This window comes from Bactrocera latifrons, unplaced genomic scaffold (assembly GCF_001853355.1).
Source record: "Bactrocera latifrons isolate USDA-ARS-PBARC rearing strain unplaced genomic scaffold, ASM185335v1 scaffold_115, whole genome shotgun sequence".
Taxonomy (NCBI): Eukaryota; Metazoa; Arthropoda; class Insecta; order Diptera; family Tephritidae; genus Bactrocera; species Bactrocera latifrons.
The window spans coordinates 507005-522931 of NW_017534575.1; the positions used below are offsets into that span (position 1 = coordinate 507005).

The window sequence follows — 15927 nt, forward strand, 5'->3', positions numbered from 1 at the left end:
TTGCTACACACAAACGCAAACACACATATTACATTTGTAATAATTACAAACCTGTATCGGTAATTTCAAAATAATGTGCAGCTAAAAATATACTTTTGCGGTTTTGTGGCCACTGATCGGATATTTCATAGAAACGCTTGTGCGCAGCATTCAAAAGACATTTTCTGTTTATGCAGAGCGTCCCTTCCCTTTGCTATTTATTTGTTGTTAATTTGTGTTTTTCCATATTTTACAATTATTCACAATTTGTTTGCACATTGCGATTACTATGTTTCTACTAAATTATGCATAAGTTTAATTTCCAGTTCAGTTTTTATGCGCAAACTTTCATTGATCACTCATACGCCGTGGTCAACCTGTATGCATGGGTAATGGTCTGTTAATTGCAGACCAAATGCAAATTAATGGAAATTGTTCCAGTTAACAATGATGTTCGTTAGTATATGTAAATGCATTTATTGATTATTGGGATTTGGCTGTTTGTGTGAATTTTTGATTAAATTGTTTAATTCGCCGAAATTTTAATGTTAGAGTCTTTGAGGAGATTTCTAAAGTAAATATTTTCGAGTGAAAAAAATCCAAGATGAGAAGTGGGCATATAATCATAATTGCATTTATCTTTATTATTTCATATTCTTTAAATGTGGATTTAAGCTTTAATTAATTGAATTAGGCTTTTTCATTAGTTGCTGCAATCAATTAAGCATTTTTGCGACAATTTTTTCCTAAAGGCAGCTAATTATGAATAATGGCACACTATTTATTACGATAATGATGACTAATATGTTTTTCTGACAAACATATTTAAATGAGAGATTTAATGCTTGAAAATTGATTTGCAATATTTATTTGCGGTGAAATTAATTTGCTGGTGGGAAGAGGAGTTTTAGGGGCAGTTTCAGTTTGTAAACTTGAAGGCTGTTAACTTTTGTAGAGGATGTCACTAGTGATTTCAGCAATGTGGGAGTTTTTAAATTAACAGCGTTGGAAATAGAGGAAAAGATTCAAAATCTGAGTTCAAAACTAAATGCTTTCTATCTTCAACTGTAAGTATTACTTCTGTTGAAAAAATCTTGTAGTAACTATAACTACATCGCGAGGTTTGCCAATAGATTGTGCAACTTGATTGAAAATGAGAAACAGGAAGTATTAAGTACCGATTAAGTTGCCAAAAATAAAAAGAGCCCGTCGAACTATTAGGAGGAACCTATGCAGCCATTTTAAAACTTTCAAAAGCAACTGATTACATACCAAAGTAAAGAAATTGGATTTCATATGAGTCGCATGAGATTTTGGAGACTTTGAAAGATGATTTTGCATGTCAAAACTGCTGCTTTAACGTTACAAAAAAGTCGTCTTTGCATCGGTTTATGCCTGGTGATGAAAGACGGATCCATTCCCACAACCCTTAACACAAGAATTTATGAGTGAATACTGGTCAATCAGCGGTGTTAAAGATACAGCCGAATATCCATCATGTCAAGGAACAGAGCATTTGATGGGATCAGAAGGACGTGCGGTATTATGAGTTTCTAAAACTGGGTGGAACTATTATTGTAAGCAATATCTCAGTAAATTCAGACGTGGTTTTGCCAAAAAAATACACGAAAACTTCACCCAAATACAAGGCATTTGCTCTCAATTATAATAATATTAAGCCTTATGATATGAGGCAAAACCGGCTAAACACTATTTTGAAAACAGCGACTGACAAATTTTGTCTCACCCACCAAATAGCCTAAATCTTGTCCTTCCGACAATCATTTGTTTCGGGCAATGCAGTACGTCCTTAGCAGTATAGATTTCACATCAGAACAGGGCATCAAGAATTGGCATTCAAGACCACAAAGTTCACGTAGTTCTTTTGATATGGAATCCCAAAATAGCCCGAAGGATGGAAAAATCGTATAGCTTAAGATGGGCAATACTTTAAATAATGTATTCTGAAATGTTTTCCTAAAATAAAAATTTAGAATTCACACTAACAGAGTTATAGATTATCGTTACATTTTTGCAAATAGAGGCAAGGGTTGAAGTTTAAAACTAAATTAATCTGGCCACTGTATGTAATACTTATACTGAATCAGTCTTACAATTCTATAAAATGAATATATTTGACTTAATTTGGTAATTAAAATTTTTTATTGTTTCTACTTACCTTTTCGCCACTGTCCGATGGCAGATAAAAAACTAATATTGTTAAAAAACTAATACCCATGCAGGGTATAATGAGATTGACCGTATAGAAGAGCGTCTTACGGCGCATTGTGATATTAAAGGTTATGTCCAGATAAGGTTCATCGCAGCATGTGTAGAATTTCTCATTTCTGCAAATAAATATTAAAAATAAATACAAATTGATTATTATAAAATGCTAGAAAGTAATTATTAATTAAAGAAACTTAAAGACTTACTCATCTTATATCTCGAAATTTTATTAAAAAAATATAGTTTCGTAAATAAAATTTTCGTCAATTAAGTTATTGACACACATTTTCAAGCCTTTATGACGATTTAATGGAATTTAATATCTACTGCCAAGCTACCAGACACTTATTTTCGAGTACTTAAGTATACATGTTTACATTTCGGTTGTGTTAGTAATTAATACACATAATGATACACATGGGAGATATTTATTTATAAGAATGAATGCTTCACATGTACATATATTATACATATTTCAAACTTGCCAAATATTTTTGAAAATTAAATTAAACGAATTTGCTAAATGAGCTAAGCTACAAAGTAGCCAATAAATAGAATTAAAGGCTCAAAAATTTAGTGTGTCCAAAAAACAAGGTGACATTTGAATTTAAACTACTTGCGTCGAAGGATTTGGAGAATTATTATTTTTTTGGTTGGTAGTACTGTCAGTCATATTTATGTAAAATTCATGTCAAAATATTCATTAGCGTTTGCGATATGTGTCGTTTTGTGAGCTGCTAAAAGTGAGTTTTTCGTTTTTTGCGATGTCGAAATTTGTTGAGCAAAGAATTTGCATTAAATGATCATTTCGCCAAAAACTCAATCCATATCGCTCCGCAACCACCGTATTCACCTGATCTGGCGCCGTGCGACTTCTTGCTGTTCACCAAGCTCAAAAGACCGCTCCGGGGACACCGTTTTTATGCGATATTCAAGCCGCAGCGAAGACGGAACTGAAGGCCATCCCGGAAAGTGAGTACAACCAGTGTTTCGAAGATTGGAATCTGCATAATGTAGTAAATCTAGTGGGGATTACTTTGAAGAGGATGAAATTGATTTGGAAGAATAAATAAAGAATTTTCAAAATAAATACTATGTCACCTTATTTTTTGAACATATATATTATGAGAACGCCTATTTATACACTTATACAAGTGATATCATATTTTTGTTGTACAATTTTGGACAACAAATTAAAATAGCACTTGTCTAATTTCTGTACTTATTTTAGTGCTAAAATGTTTTCGAAAAAAGTTTTACGCTAAAAATGATTTCTGTAAATCTTCAAAGAGGCCTCATCTGTTGCGGGTCAACTGAAATCAGAGATATTTACTCTACATATCAGTAAATATCTAGTATTTTGCCAAGTCGAATATCTTAAATGTGGCAGCTTTACCTCTTACTGAACGGGAAGGTTTACTGTTATAAATTTTTTAGTCAAAATACAATATTATTTTTGTATCATGCATTTAATACAATTATTATTAACTATTTGTAGTTCAACTATTCAGATATTTCAACAAAATTGTCCTTAAATTTCTTCCGGTGACAGCAACCAAAGCATCCTGAGCGGAAATATAGTCTGCATGGTATGTTGTCGTTGGAAATCCTATTAGAATTTACACCTTCGTGTATAAATATAAAGGTTTGCATTCTGTCTGCAATAACCCAGCAGCAAATTATTCCTCGCTGACAAATGTAGCTGCTTTTACCAACAAAAAATATAAAGATAGATAAGGATTCAAATACCTTAATATAAAGACGTGAGAAAGCGGCCAAGATTTATTGAAATATATTTAGACTCAGCATAGTAAATATTGAAATTCGAAATAGAAAGAACTTTCCAACAGAGTTGCAATTACTTTGGGTTTTAGTATTATTGGGTTATTCGTACTTTGTCAATAGATATTGTGACATGCCATATAGTGTTGGAAAGGTGAATTAATTTAACCAAAAAAATTAAAAATTCGGAAAAGTTGAAAAAAAGTTACAGCTGCTCAAAAATGAGTGACAAGATTGAAGAAATTCACTATATTTTGAAATTTTTTATAAAAAAGGGAAGAATGCCACGCAAACCACTAAAGAAAATTATAAAGTTTACGGAGACGATGCTGTATCAGTTTCTGTAGCATCACAATGGCTCGCTTCCATTCTTGAAATTTCGGAATTTCGATTTACACTGATGGAATAATGTCTCTAGCGGAGAAATCGCAAAAAGTGATCGACCAAAATTGTACATATTTGTTTATTTATTTATCACTATAAATATAAAAAAAAAATAAGTTGCATACAATATTAGAGTGGGTCGAAAAAAGATATTTTGCTTTCGCTTCGTACAGAGGAAAATTTGTTAACGGACACCTCTAAGAATAGCTTTCCAAGTGTAAGCTTTTAATTGTAACGGGAAGGTCCTCTGCAAAACAGTTTTCTATTTGTTCCTTATTATCAGATAGAAAAAATTGTGTCGCTTCCAACTATTTGAAAAAATATTTCGTTTTACAGATTTAAATAGTAGGAGATTGTATCCTCTTCAAAAAAGGTCTACACCATTTAAAAGGTACGAGTGAACTTAATAAAAAAATTATTATAAATCGCAAAACTTCTTATTTTATATTTTTCTGTTTGTTTAAGGCGGTATTCTACTCTAGAATTTCGAAAAATTCGATTTTTTTTCATATATTTAAAGTCAAGACCCTTAAGAATATATCCTCCAAAGGATTTTTAAAAATTAAAATTTTAAGTGATGCAGTACCAAGCCCGGTAGATAGGTAGACTCACTTTTTTAAACGCGTTTTTCTCGAAACTACTTTTTTCCACACGGTAGGCATTTTATCAAGTTCTATTCAATCGATTTACTTGAAAGTTTGTGTGAACCTTCTTTATATAATCCTTTATTCTTTATCTTTATATAATCATTAATCCTTTGTTTTTAATATTTAAAAAAATTCAGGAACTTCAAACAAAAAAAAAAAAAGCGTAAAAAATGATTTTTATTTTCAGGCTGTCGCCATTACCAAAAAAAAAAAAAAAAAAAAAAAAAAAAAAAAATCGTGTTCCCTGAAATAGGTACTATAACAGCACCCTTACTGATTAATAATTTCTTTTGAATTGTTTTTCTCATACCACCAGGAGAGTCAGGATCAGTGTCACCAGGATGCGCCATTTTTTTACACCTGGCTTGCCCCCCCCCCTCTAATTATTTTAAATTTTAATATTTTTTTGTAAATTTTTTTTTTCTGTATTCTTAAGAAATCAATAAAAACACCATAAAAAAATGGGTTGTAAAAGTATTTTTTTTTTTTGTAAATAAAATTCAAAGATCTGCCCAAAATTTGATTTCTAGAGTAGAATACCCTCTTAACATTTATGTTTATTATTATTTTTTTTTCCTAGACGCTTAAATTAGTCAAAATATTATATAGACAATTTTTGTGGAGCAGAAAATTTCTTAAAAGACTTGGAGCTTTGCAATTTAAATATATTTTTTTTTCATTGAATAAAAAACTTTATAAGGGAAACAGATTTTTCTTTAAAATAATAAAATTTTGATCATTAATATCTTTTAAACTTTTTTTGAAGAGCATTAAATTTTCTACAGAATCAACAAAACAAAATATTTTTTTGAAATAGTTGGAAGCGAATCAGCGAAAAACCATTCGTTTGTTTTTGACCCACCCTACTATATATTTTTATGTATTTCCTAGAAGTTTTAAAAGCTAGCACAATTGTGAGGAAAATATAATAACTATATACCATTCAAATAAGCGTGAGTACATGAAAATAATGTGTACTCAAAAGTTCGTCCAACTATTTTACTCATTGTGTCATTATTGCAAAATGATATTGTAACTAAACTGACTCACTTCATGTTTATGTTAAGTAAATTGTAAATATAGTATGTGTGGGATAGTATTTAAATAAGTTTCTCATTGCCTATATATGTGTGAGTAGATCCGCTTTTCTCTACGTACTCAGAGATTTCTTCCATGTTGAATGCATTTCGGGTATGTCACAAATATACTGATATTTCAAATTTTTGATATTCTATATATATTTACACACAACTTGTTAGCAGCTATTTTAGAGCTGTTGATGTTCGGAAGATTTTTCATATAACAAAAAAAAAAAAAAAAAAAAAAAAAATATATAAATGTTTGTATAATTCTGATTAGGTTTGGTTACGTACACGTGCACTTCTACTTTGAAAGGACATTGCATGTCACCTTATATTAAAGGCAAAAATGAATCTCAAGCCGCCAATAAAACTTGTGCAGTTTATGGACCCGATACAGTTTCCATTTCCACCACACAACGATGGTTTCAACGTTTTCGTTCTGGTGTTGAGGTGGTCGAAGAGGCGCCACGCTCTGGAAGGCCTGTCGTCGAAAATTGCGATAAAATCGCTGAATTGGTCGAAAAAGACCGGCATAGTAGCAGCCATAGCATCGGTCAAGAGCTGGGCATGAGTTTTATTTTTTTTTGTTATGAACAATTGAAAATTCAATAAAAATACCGCAGAAATACCGCAAAAATACCGCAAGACTTTTTTGACAACATATTATGTATGTTCATTATTTTATTATTAGAAACCTCTTTAAGAAATATTTCCTTTTATATTAGACATGATTCGGAAACTGAGTGTTATCGAGGTGTGGGTATCGATGTGTAGTTATGCTAATTTTTCGTTAACACATCATTTTTTTTTTATATTGATTGTAACTATTGTGAAAGATACCCAATACTGACAGAAAACAATATGCAAAAGTGACATTCAAACCGACTTCTTAGCGTTTGTTTAGAAATTGGATATATAGAAAACTTTAACTACAAGTCTACAGCCATCCTTCTATCAGCCATAAATAATCGTATCTGGTTTGATTTTGAAATCTGTTTAACTACTGAGCCTGAGAGACAACAAGCGGAGGAAAATACTACAGATACAAGCATATGCTTAACCATATGCTGAAGAATAAACTACCAACTTGTGCATGTTAGCAGGCAACAATAAAATAATAAAAATATATAAAAAATATAATCGAGAAGTGAGGTAAGTAGAGATGTACACACGCAATAAAACTTTGATAAGATAAAATAGAGGACCAACAAATCATATTATACTTATGTGAATGACCCTTACCGTTAGAAATTATTGCAAATATATGTGTGTAGAGCGGCAAGTGTACTTACATTTGAAATATGAGCATTCATTCATCCAGCATTCAATATTTCTATGACTAACCGACATCACAGAATGTTGTTATTGGGCTCAAGTTGTTGATTTATTCAACTTTTTTTTTCTTGCTTGCGCATTCTTGATCTCGGCTATTGTTTGACATTTTTTGCCTACACTCTCTCGTTCAAACGACTGCTTGACAGTTTTGCGTAAACAAACAAAAACTTTTCACTTTATAAATCATTTATGTAGTATTTTTTGATTTTTCACTTTGCTTCCGCAATTCTCTGTGCTTTGCTCTAGTGTATTATACTGTGTGTTGGGATTGTTGCCCTTTTACGGTGACCGCACCGAAATCTACAATAATTCTGAGGTCTACGCCTTCAATCCTTTCATTTCAAAAGGAATACCGACAATCAGTCAACCCGAAAGCAATGCGCTGAACAGTTGGTGAAATATAGCTAGTTTGCGTGAATTGATTGGGTATGTTTGGGTTGGGTTGGGGTGATTTTTGGTTGCCGGGAATGCTTTGGTGGATAGTGTTCGGTTGGTCGGTCAATAGATTTGTGGTTGTCTATTGGATGCAATGATACATAGTTGTTTGCTTTGATTTACTTTAGGCAATTTCCCATTATTCTTCTAAATTTAGTACGTCCTCTTTCGTATTTTCGCAATTTTTACTTAAATGATATTCGTGTTGGGTATTAACATAATTGAATGTTTATGCTAATCAAGAAAGTTTACTCCTACTTTGCATTTTCTCTTTGCCGTGTGGTTCGCAAATTGACGTTTGTCAATCATTATTTATCATTTTGGCGTAATTTTTTATTTGGGTAATGAGTTTGAAACACAGCTAATCCCAGTGCTTCCCAAATCCTCATCAACTTTTGTAATCTGGTTTAAAACTAGTAGAACTCTTTGGAGGCAGTATAATATTAAAACACATATGAAAACTTTTGAAATCGCCTATTCCTGAAGTTTGATCCAGTTCAAAACGTGATTTTCGTATAATAATAAGAAAATATGTAAGATAAATATTATATTTAAACTAAAAACATAATTTTCCCCGGCAGGTATTGTTAAACCGCTGAATGTTCTTTTTTTGGAGAACTGCAAAAAATTTAGTTTAAAGCAATAATTTAAACCGAGGATCAAAACTGATGATTAATCAAAATAACTTAATAACCATATCAAATATCAAGTGTTCTTAAATTGTCATAACCTAATACTCTATATACTACAGTAAAAATGGGTGGGGGGCATCGTCAACATTTAGGTGAAATTCCAAGTCTCAGTAAATATTTTACCAACTTCCACCAAACATATTCATAATGGACTTATCGCCATAAAACTTTGCACATATTGCACCTTTAAGGTATGATACCTCATATCAAGAAATGCTGGTTCAAGGATACAGATATCGAATAGTCGTATATGAATTTCAGAGCTTATGGTTGAATTTCTATCAAAAATATTGGTTAACATGCGAGATATGTATTTTAATGAAACTGCAGGGGCATCTTTTTCTGCTGTACTGCATTCTGATGCAAAAATCGCTTAATTGTATTTCTTGGTCTATATGACTTTAAACTAATGTAAGATATCATTTTGAAGAGAAAAACAAAAATATTTCAATATCCGAATCTTAACTATTCTGGTGTTGTAGCTAAATGAGGAATGAAAATGCCTATAGTAGTGAGAACAGTAATAGTCTATATATAGTGAAATGTTTAAGTTTTCAAGTTAGCAGTATCTAGGTATACGATTTTAGAATTGAACCAAACCTTTTTTGTTTGGGATTTTCTTAGAAGAAATTATTGTTTGAAGTTTTTTTAAATGATGTTAATTTTTAATATCAGAAATAAATCATATTGGCGAGGAACTTGCCTCGTTGGTTGATTCAGATTACAGAACATTGAACCCCTAGCAAGTTCCAAAGAAGTTTCTCAATCAAAAGTTCGAGAATATCACAAATAACTAATATACTATTCCTAAGAAATTCCATTCTCATTTATCATTCATTAGTAGAGCACTTTTTCATGGCTTATAATAGATTCAGCAACTGAATGTAGAAGAGACGCCAATGAAAGCCTGAAAATTCGCGAGAAGAGTGGATATATCGTATTGAATTTTCAATTTTAGAAATTAGAAATCGAATTCGAAATCACAACGAAGAAATATCGACTAATTTTCAACTTACTAGTTTATATCTTAAGTCGTCGCTTTAATTAGTGTTTAAGTCGAGGGTCATCAGTGCCAGACATGGTTTTAAGCAAACACAAGTTTTTGTAAAGGAGTTACAGGAAAATGAGTTTATTAAGCAAAAGGTATAAAATCCCAGACATCCCTATTGCATTAGATGTGGCCGGCATTAAGATAACAGTAGACGCTATCCTTCGAAAAGCAGGGTTTTTTTTCGGGAGGCTTCCATTCATTCTGATAACAGAACGGTGACACTAGTGCGGATCTCGCTTATATTGCGCTCACAGCTTGCCAAGAAGGGTTTTTTTCTCATTTGAAACATCATACAATTACTTAATTATCATACACGTTTGGGGCCCCAGTATTAACGAAAACGGTGTACACTGCAAATTCAATGAGTCCGTAAAAGGGTTTACCCTTACCCCACTAAAATAGGAGTGAGACGAGTTGGATGTTCTTTGACTTCTAGCGTCCTAGCAGTGAATCTACGAACCCTGCGTGAACTTAGCAAGCGTTGGTTGACGAATATCGTCTCTGTAACTGCCATATCCTTCCGGCGTAGAGTAGAAGGCAAGAGGTCTACTAGCTTTAGTAAATTTAATTTAGTTGCAATTTTAGGAGTATTATTGGACATTGTCTAATAGAATTCAAGAGGTAACGCTAAAAATCATGTCAGAGCAAATTAATGAAGTTGTGTGGAGAAAGGTGTGGTAGAAACATTTAGGCACTTTCACCTCCATTGTCCAGCTTTTGAAAGACTGTAATTGAAACATCTTAGCAGTTATACATTTGACGAACCATAAGCCATACCCGAAACTGGGTTTAGTCACCTCAACAAATTAGTTATAGCTCAAGGTGCTCTTATGATCAATATATGACATTTTATGAACATTCTAAGCTATCTAAGTGAGATCCAAGTTCGCAAATGTAACCGCATGATGTAACCTATATTTATTTTAGATAGTATGAGCGATTTTATTCAAATTTCGATTATAAAAGCATAACAACGAGTTATTTTATTATTGCATTTTTCCACTAGCTTTTCGCCAATTGAGTTGTAATACGTTAAAGCTATTTTAAAAGTTCTATTATTTCTAATAATAATAATTAATAATCAACTCGTTAGGCGTTAGCCACCGTCTTCATTAATAAAATTACTCCGCATACTCAAACACCAAAACAAAAAAAAGTTGAAATAAGTGCAAATAATATTAATGAATTAATGGCTAAGAAAAGAATGGAGTGAGGGTATGTGTGTGTGCGCTTAAGGCCACGTAGTTGATGTGTCAAGGCAAAAAGTTAAGTAGCCGCAGCAATGACTGACACTCACATGCAATAACTGCCAGTAGCAGACTAGTAAGGTAACGGTATATGTGAAAGCGAATGCCGTAAGAGTAATGCAGGCTGGATATCTTAAGAACTGTACATATACACGCAAACATACATATAAGATGTTGTATACAACTGCGTATGGTACTTGCCACACATGCTCGTTCACACATTTTTACCAACGCCGACATTTGGATCAGGCTTTAAGCCGACCTTTATCGAACGCTGGTCAATCCAAAGACAATGCGAAGCTTTCGAGGCCGTCCAATGGTAAACAATACAATTGTAAGAACAAAGCCAGCTAAGCGCCTAGACAACAATAGCCAGCAACCGTAAATGGGAACAACAAAAAGAAAAAGAAAAGAGAAGGAGGAAGCAAAGTGGTAAAGGGCTTGCTTTAGTCACGGCATTCCAAATACCATAATGGCAGCAATAAATCATTTGCAAAAACTTGCAAGGATTTAGCGGGGCAAGAAGAAAAACCAGGGAAAGAGCTTGCTTGCGCGCCGAAAAGAATATACACGGAGCTCAAAGTGAGACAAAACGAAAGGAAAAAATGGAAAAATTAAAATAAGAAAGGTTGGTAAGCGTGCAAGGAAAAGTAAAAGAGAAGAAACTGAGAGGCGGTGAAAGTGAAATATTTGAGGTTGAGCTTGTTCACATAACAATGCGGCTGAGGCAAAGGCTGTGACGGCGCATCCCATTTACTATATGTGGCATAGCGCGGCATATCGATGTCTACTGGCGCCAATAAAGATTTTTTTCTCCGATTCGCTGACCTCTTGTGTCGTGCAGCATTCACGCTGCGTTACTTTTGTCGAGGCAAACACATTCTCTCTGGTTGTAGCAACCTTTCGTTTATAGTTTTGGCTCGGTTTTTTCGTCTTTTGGATATTTTCGAACTTTATGCTATTTGTATGTTGTTATTCTTCTTTGATTGTGGTTTTCAGTTTTCGGATTTTCATTTTGAATCTGTTTCCTTATGAAATCCTCGATTTTTCCACTTGTTTATTATTGTTATTGCTGTTGCTTCATTGCATTTTCGGAAGTAGCAGTGGAAGAAGTGAGGTACAGTGAATCTGAATGAGATCGCCTTTTTATATTGCTGTTGTCGTCAACATAATTGCTAATGCAGCGGAAATATTTATAGGTCTTTATAGATTTCGAAGCCATTGATTTCAACATGTGTGTTGCGGCTTTCATGTAATTTATTTCAAATATGAGTACTATCAATAAATAATTACTTCAAACGGGGTTTTAGCGAGTTTTTACTGTGTTTGGTGTACGTGGAAGGGATTTAGAATTTCAATTTTAAAACGTACAGCAAAGAAGAATAAGGTAACTAAATCATTACGGCTTTTAGCTGCATGAGGTTAGGAATTTACTTCCGCAAATATGGTAGAAATAAACTTTGTCGGATCTCTAAATTTTGCTTTAAATACAGCCACTGACTTAGGGGTATGATAAACCAAAATTTATATCGTTCGAATATATATTTTTTATTAGAGAAGATATGCTGTTGAAAGGTGGCGTCGTAAATATGCGGGACCATAAGCTACAACTTTTAAAAGGGTGTTCTAATCTAAAGAAACGGGTTTTTTCGCATTTTTTTATATCTTGTTACCGTTCCACATGCAGTGAATCACCTGCGACGCTGTCCGATTTAAGGTCGGTTTCAACCCACTTCCACCCACATTCCTTTCGATATTTTTCTTTTCGTACTCATGTCTATTGGGTGACCACTATCCAACTCCCGGAAGATAATTGCCTTTAATGTTCCCAATGTTATCTCTGTTAAGGGGACAAGACGATGGTTGACACACGCCGGTTTGGAGCATTGCGTGCAGAGCCGATCAGCTAAAAGAATAACTCCTATCAACCGAAACCTACCGCATTAACTTAATGATGACAGGAGAGAAATGTACTTCGAGACCTGCCAGGTTTTCAACGAAACGGAAACAGTCCACCAGCTATTTCTGCAGGGTATCATTTCCACACATTTAAGTGACGGAATACTTCAACACAAATCCAGGGTTCAAACAGGTCCAAAAGCTTCTGTTCGAGTCGAATCCTAGGTCAGGTCCGCTAGGCGTTTGAACAAGCAGGTCATTTAATGTTACCGTAACGTTAACAATGAATCGAGCGGAGACGATCTACTTTACATCCCAAAAGACCTAAGACTAATTCCTCCACTTGCTACAACAAACAGCCTTTGCAAGAGCCTCTTTCGCGAAATTAATGTAAAAAAAAGCTGTTTTAGTGCATCAGAACCATATGATATTTCACATTGCTCAAACCTTCTTACAGATAGAAAGTATATAAGAAAAAGTTTTCTTTCAAACTCGATGAGTTAGCAGTTATAACTTCGATATTAAGAACAAATGCCATTGATATTTGTACTAAAATCTCCTGACTAACTAGATACCTGCAGCTTTATGAGGAAAGTTCTAATTGTATATATGATATAGCGACTATCTATGATATACATTATTAAAAAAAAATATATATATATATGGCCTTAGGCTCTAGATGTAAATTTTTTTAAACTATTACTACATTAAAGACATTAGCAATCTAGCTGATAAAAATTTAGGGATCCGTTAAAAAAAAAATCTACTTCTAAGGGACCTGAGCTACTATATACTCCTTGATTGTCCTACAATAGAAAAAGGAAAGAGTCATGCTTTGCGCCATTGAGAGAGCAAGTCACTTTCATTTGCCCAGCAGCGTTGGCAACCCTCCTTGATACTGGGTTAACTGAAGTGACATGATAAGAGAGAAAACCCACCACAACCTCAGTAAAATCTTCAATCAAATTCATCTATAAATATCCACTTTCTCTTTCAAAATTTTCTTTGAAATAAATAACTAGTCCTTAAATATACACTTTGCCTCCAGAAAGTTTAATTAAAATTTTTTTGAAGCAGTAAAACATTTGTTGCTAACCTAAATTAACCTTTTGCCCAACTAAAATAGGTGATTACTAAATTTACTTGGGTCAGAGTTGAAGTGCGGCAGCACTTGGAAAAGTTTCTTAATTACACAATCTGTGGTACTCAATATTTACCTGGTTATAAAAATATCTAAACACACACATAAGAGCAAATGAGGCACACATAACGCTTAAATACAAGCAAACAATACAAACATACATACATACATACACACATTGTATTTAACTACTCGTAATAACGGTGTTAAGTAAACAAGTTTGGCTTGTCAACAGCTATTTGTATGTAAGTATGAGTGTTTGTATGAATGTGTGTTTCCTGCTGTTGACATTGCTGCCTATTCATGCTTGACCCACAAAAGGGTGTCCCACTCGTATTGAGTAACTTACATCAATCATAAAAGCAAAGTCAAGTGAAGCGCGACAAAGTGAAAGTTGAAGAAATAAGTACTTATGTTGATTTGTATATATTATAATTTGTAAGGTAAGAGTTTTATGCCCAACACGGCAAAAGCAAATTAGTTAGCCGTAGAAGTTATAAAGTAGTGAATGGAGTCGAGGTAAAGGGTTCGTAACTTTAAATATTTTTCTTAAATTGTTTTTGCACTCGAGACACGTTTGGACGACGCAACGACCGTTGACTGCCTATTTTTAATTGCGCCAATATTGTGTTGATACAAATTTAAGCAGAAAAAGTTTCAAGCGTCACAAATTTATATATATAAAATATATATGTAAATATGCTCGTATATATAATATATATATAACTAAAAAAATTTTTAAAGCCTGCAAAAAGATTTCTAATGCATCCAATTTAATTACATCCCTTTTGCAAATACACACCTGCATGTATTTGCTAGTAAAATGTCCTCTCACAGTGTGCTCGCGTCCGCCACGCCGTATGAGTGACTTTTAATTCATGCAAAGTGCGCGTACACGTATTTGACGCGCGTGGCGACTTGACTACACGAGCGCGTGGTCCGTCTGGCGCCCCAAATCAACGTAATGAATTTTAAATATAATTTTCTGCGACATCGGCCGCTGTTGGCGCGTTACTTACATTGGTGCTGTGTGGGTCTGCGAGCACGTAGGGGACAAATGGTCCCACGAAATGTCAGTCGCTTGTTTGAATTTGGATAAAATATTATTATTGAAGATTTATACCCAAATCAAATAATATAAAGTTTTCTGTGTGTATTTGACTTTCGGCGTAGTCCACCTTTAGCGTTACTATGTATGTGTCGTGAGCGCGAGTGACAGGTAAGTTTTGATGTAAATTAAAAGTAAATACATAGAAAATTACAAAGGACCAAAGCGTTTTCTGAGTGGGTGTAAAAATATGCATACAAGTACAATTTTGTACAGGATCAARGTATTTGAGAGTAGAAGTTTAAGGTAAACTCATTCATATTTTATGTAATTTAGTTAACTTTGTAGTTAACTAAGCTGTGGTTTAGGTGGGATTTCTTTGAGGATAGATTTAGTATAAATTTCGTGACAGAAATACTTAAACTTCAACTTGTTGGCTGAAGTATTTAAAAATGAAGTAGAAAGTTTTATTGTTAATTTATGAATTTCAAATACTAGCCCATACTTTTACTTTTAAGGGTAAAACATATCTAATTGTGGGTTTTAGTAAAAAATTTAGTTTAATTGCTTTTGAGTTTTATGAATATTTTTATTTTAGAATGGTTTTTAAATAAATTTATTATCTCTTTCTCCCGAAATGTTGATTAGGTCGTACTTGTACAATTTCAGGCATCTGAATTCAAAATTAGTTAGCGATAGAATAAACTGGGACTAAAGAATATAGACTTTCACATAAAGCACAAAAGGTTTTTTCGTCTTTTTTGAATGGCCATACTCATTATTTTTGTCTTATAAGATGAATTAGAGACAGTTAAACGTATGTATATTATGGCGTATGGTTGACAATATAGATACTAAGGATATTTATGTATATGAAGAAGGGTCTTACTCTATTGGTGGAGAAAGTAAGTGAACTTATTGGTAACGATGCAAATTTTACCACGAGCCGTTTGGCTGAGGGATTATATACAAGTAA

The 15927-nt window shown here is 33.3% G+C and overlaps 1 protein-coding gene across 1 annotated transcript in view; it reads right to left on the reverse strand.

The window, feature by feature from the left end:
• Nucleotides 1-15927, reverse strand: part of LOC108976604 (acetylcholine receptor subunit alpha-like) — a 152409-nt gene that overhangs the window by 22034 nt on the left and 114448 nt on the right. Inside the window, exon 5 of the mRNA XM_018945824.1 lies at nucleotides 2159-2327. Coding sequence (XP_018801369.1) covers nucleotides 2159-2327 — 169 coding nt within the window. The remainder of the gene's footprint in view (nucleotides 1-2158; nucleotides 2328-15927) is intronic.